Source organism: Propithecus coquereli, unplaced genomic scaffold (assembly GCF_000956105.1).
Source record: "Propithecus coquereli isolate 6110/MARCELLA unplaced genomic scaffold, Pcoq_1.0 Scaffold12, whole genome shotgun sequence".
In the NCBI taxonomy this organism is placed as follows: domain Eukaryota; kingdom Metazoa; phylum Chordata; class Mammalia; order Primates; family Indriidae; genus Propithecus; species Propithecus coquereli.
Window position 1 is genome coordinate 6683474 of NW_012136080.1, and position 4938 is coordinate 6688411.

At 35.8% G+C, this 4938-nt stretch overlaps 1 protein-coding gene across 3 annotated transcripts in view; it reads left to right on the forward strand.

Moving 5' to 3' along the window:
* The window catches only part of ANKRD28 (ankyrin repeat domain 28), a 204467-nt gene that overhangs the window by 165278 nt on the left and 34251 nt on the right, over positions 1-4938 (forward strand). For all 3 annotated transcript variants that reach the window (XM_012664118.1, XM_012664124.1, XM_012664131.1), the window contains 3 exons: positions 369-395; positions 755-829; positions 3781-3982. In XM_012664118.1, the coding sequence (XP_012519572.1) occupies positions 369-395; positions 755-829; positions 3781-3982 (304 nt within the window). The remainder of the gene's footprint in view (positions 1-368; positions 396-754; positions 830-3780; positions 3983-4938) is intronic.

The window sequence follows — 4938 nt, forward strand, 5'->3', positions numbered from 1 at the left end:
CTCAGGACTGCTTTGGCTGTGTCCCACAGATTTTGATAACTTGTGTCACCTTTGTCATTTAGTTCAAAGAATCTTTTGATTTCCATCTTTACTTCCTTGTTTATGAAGGAGTCGTTAAGCAGAAGGTTGTTTAATTTCCATGACTTTATGTAGAGATGAGAGTTTCTGTGGGGTTGATTTCTGTTTTTATTCCACTGTGATCTGAGAAGATGCACGGTATAATTTCTATTTTTTTTAATTTATTGAGACATGCTTTGTGGGAAGACAGGTTTTGAATAGAAGTTAACAAAGCCCAGTGTTAAGTAGAGACTTAAGAGATATGAATACTTTCTAAACTAAATATTTTCGTTTTTTAACCTTTATTTCAGATTGCAAGTGAAACTCCTTTAGATGTTGTAAGTATTAGTCAATTTCTCCTCTGCCAGTTAGACTATTATATTTATTTCTTTGGTCTAATTAGAGCCAAAGTTGTTTTTACAAATCCATAGGAGCAACGATAGTGACAAAAATCATGTATGCAGAGGGAGGGAAGGTGTTTACTTGGCAATAGTTAAGTAGCATTTCCCCCAAACTTAGTTGATAGCACTTCTTTAAAGCTCTTAGTCCGTAGTCCTTACCACACTTTGGTGATGATCCTGTTTTATGAGCTTGCTGAGTTATCGATTTATACTGTAATTGGATTTGAACTGGGAGGTGGGGAGAAAAATTGCTGAAGTATATCTTTGTGACATTTAAAATGCCTCTTCTTTTTTAGTTAATGGAGACCTCGGGGACAGATATGCTGAGTGATTCAGATAATAGAGCCACAATAAGCCCTTTACACTTGGCTGTGAGTACTACCTTCATAGCAACTTGATGGCTAGTTTACTGAAAATATCTGATACCTATTTGTGTTGACTCAAACTGGTTACCGTGAACTTTTGGTCTGTGTGATAGTTATCATACAGTTCAAACTTTAAGAACATTTTTAATTTGGAGAATTCTTAATGTACTGTTTTCTTGTTTTTGCTTATGTGTATATGTGTGTATGTGTAAACAGTGGTCTTTGGTCCTTGGGATTCCTCTGAATTTCTGCTGTCAGTGTCAGTCACTAAGTGAAGAGGTTAGGGAAGAGTGTGACAATTCTTTAAAGGGAATGAATTACCTTAGGAAATTTAAAGTAGAGCTCAATCTAGCTCTTTCTATATTGAAAGAATTTATTTTTGAAACAAAGCATATTACAGTTGGGGAGGGTAGAGGGGACTTTGAGAATCAGGAGATGAGGGTACTGTCACTAGCTATTTGTGAGACGTCTCATTTTAAACATGGTAAAATGTTTATAAGGATATCCCTAATTTAATGTAGATCACTACAAGTTCAGTGATCCATTTAATTATCTCTTTTCACATGTACTATTATTTTTTATCTTAATATTCTCCTTGCATATATTCTAACACTGATGCACATGCATTGAATTTTCTGTTCTTTCTGCCCCTCTCTCCCCACTAGTACTTCTTATCATGTTCTAAATAACTAAGAAGGCATTCTTGAAGCTTCCTGCTTCCTTGCCTTTTGAGTCCTTGGAAACACTATCACCTCTCCTAGACTTGCATAGTAAGAAGTCCGCAAAGGCAAAACTAGCATGGAGAAAATAGCCTTTATTAGCTATTGGTGGCAAGAAGTGAAGTCTGAGCAGGTGACTAGGCATTCTTGCATGGTCATCATCATTCTGACCATAATAAAAGCACTGTCATTTCTTGAGCACTGACAAGGTGCCAGACTATTTCCCCTTCATGGAGATTCAACAAATAGCATGTTAAAGGCTCCCAAAAGTCTTGCAGTCTGTAGGACTCTCTTATTAGCTTAATGATGTTTCTTTAGAAATTTCACTTTTGTGGGCTTCCCACCCCCCAATTTGGCAAGTTTCTTTTTTTGTGCCTGTACATTAACAATGCACTCTACATTGATTAGTGGTTTTTTCCTCTCTCTCAGTTACTTTTTTTTGTCAGATTTTTTCATGTGGTGGTTAAAAAAAACCCACAGAATTTACCTTCTTGACCATTTCTAAGTGTACAGTTCAATAGTATTAAATATATTCACATTATTGTATAACTAATCTCTAGAATCTTTTCATCTTGCAAAACTGGGACTTTGTACCCAATAAACAAACGATTCTCTGTTTCCCCTTCCCTTTAGCCCCTGACAGCTACCATTCTACTTTCTGTTCCTATGAATTTGACTAATCTAGATACCTCATTTAAGTAGAATCATACAGTATTTCTTTTTTTGTGACTGGCTTATTTCACCTATCATAATGTCCTTAAGGTTCATCTATCTTGTAGCATGTGGCAGAATTTCCTTCATTTTTAAGTCTAAATAATATTCCATTGTTAAGGAAATGGCACATTTTGTTTATCCATTCATCTGGCATTTGACACTTGAATTGCTTCCATCTCTTGGCTATTGCAAATAAGTGCTGCTTTGAATAAGGGTGTATTGAATAGTGATTTTAAGCTGAAATGGAAATTTTGTAATTTAGTAATTAGGCTCAGTGAAATGTGATTATACCACCACTTTTGCATTTCTTATCTATCTCTAGGAGGTTTTCAGAAGTTACTTGAAGTAGTTTTTCATTCCAGATGCTCCCTTTCAGGACAGCTCAGTGCAGTGAAAACATACTGTCCAAAGGGTCGAGGAAACTGGTCTTCATTCATGTCTTGCTTCTAGACATACAGGCTCCTTCTCTCAGTCCTATGTAAGGACATTGTGAGAGGAAGAGTCCTGTGGCAAATCATCACGGCTCCTTGTCATCCTTATTTTCTCTCCTTTTTATACAATCATCTACATATACTGTGGGCTTCCTCAGAGTTCATTCTTTTAATAGCATGATTTCATTGACCTGGTAATGAGGAGCAAAGTTAAATGTGGTCTGAGAACTGAAGAATTCTGTAATCGACAGTCACTTTAATTTTTGAGATAGTCAAGCCTTCTACCGGAGAAGCATCAAAGAGATCAGTAAGGCCCAGAGCAACTTTATCTCTTGCTGGTATTTTCCACAAGAAATGGCTTTATAATCCTTTGAAGCTTATTATTGCTTCATGTCCTGCTCAGCATCCAGTCCAGTGTAAATAATATATGCTCAGTTGACATGTTGGATTTTGAAATCAATTATCTGGGAAGCCCCTTTATCAGACTGGGTAAAGAAGGGGGCTCCAGTCTTGTAAGTCTTTAAACCTTATTCTTGTATACAGTTAGGAAAATGCCTGGTATGTGGCAGATATTCAAACAGGGCTCAGTTAAGTATTTCTTTGCTAAAAGAAATGCTGATTTTTGAGCTATAGCACATTATGAGGTAGAGGTAGTCACTTTAATTTGAGAAATCAGAAAATTCAGGCACTGACTGAATTCAAGTTGCTGGCTGTCTCTGGAGTTAGGGTAGAGCACTGAACTGTGATTGAAAAGGCAGGCTTTGGTATCGTAGAATCAAAGCTTTAAATGAATTCATGTCACACATCCATTGAATTTTATGCCATGAACCAGGCATTGTATACTCATAAAAAGATTACCTGTCATTTGAACTTTTATTATTTGCAGAATACCTGTTCCCTAACATTGTAGCCTACTATATTTATTGTTAGAAAAATCTATAGTTAACTTTCTGAATCCTGAATACAGAAGTTTTCAATTATCTCAAATAAAATAATGTGAAGATAAGTTTGCTTATTTACAGTTTCTATAGTTTCTTTGGAAAGTCAGTCTAAATATGTATTTTTTTTAATTTATATTTTTATTTATTTTTAGGCCTATCATGGTCACCATCAAGCATTGGAAGTGTTGGTGCAGTCCTTGTTAGATCTTGATGTGAGAAATAGTAGTGGAAGAACACCCTTAGATCTTGCAGCATTTAAGGGTCATGTTGAATGTGTGGATGTACTCATTAATCAGGGAGCCTCAATTTTAGTAAAAGATTACATTTTGAAGAGAACACCTATACATGCAGCAGGTATGCCAAATGTTATGCTTGATTTATTTGCCACCATCTAATATTCTTCTCTTTTTCTATTTCCAGTATATAGTATTGCTAGTAATTATCTTAAAATTTTTGACTTTAAATGGTTGAATGATTGTATTCTTGGGGGAAAATCAACAGCAAAACTTCAATCACTTAAAAAATCGTTATCTGCCTTAGAAATTAGATTTATGTAATAGTCTAACTTCTGAAGTTCTTTAACAATTTATAAACATTTTGACTTATTTTATCAGTGTACTGCATTAAACATTTATTCACACAGATTTATAGAACCCCTACTTTATGCAAGAAATACTCGATATTGTGATTTTATGATGTAGCAGATATAAATGCAGAGATCTATAACCAAGTCATTGAAATGACTTGGTACCAGCTGTATATCACTAGTAGATGCAGATTCACAGCTATCTGCAGGAATTACTAAAAGGTAATATTCATTTTAAATAACCAAGACTGGTATAATTGAAGAAATCTTAGCCAAGTATTTTTCTTATCCCCAGTAGGCTATCTTTATGTGATTAGATCCAGTTCACTTAGTCTGTTTTTATAGAGTGACCTTAAGAATACATTTGAATATACATATTGGATTTTATTTCTAGTCTTTTGGGAAGCTTGCATTTTAGAAAACTATTGATTAAATACACCCACTGTTGCTCCCAGAGGAGCCTTTCAAAACTATCAAGCAGGCCGGGCATGGTGGCTCACGCCTGTAATCCTAGCACTCTGGGAGGCCGAGGCAGGCAGATCGTTTGAGCTCAGGAGTTCAAGACCAGCCTGAGCAAGAGCGAGATCCCGTCTCTACTAAAAAAGTAGAAAGATATTAATTGGACAGCTAAAAATATATAGGAAAAAAAAATTAGCCGGGCATGGTGGCGCATGCCTGTAGTCCCAGCTACTTGGGAGGCTGAGGCAGGAGGATCACTTGAGCC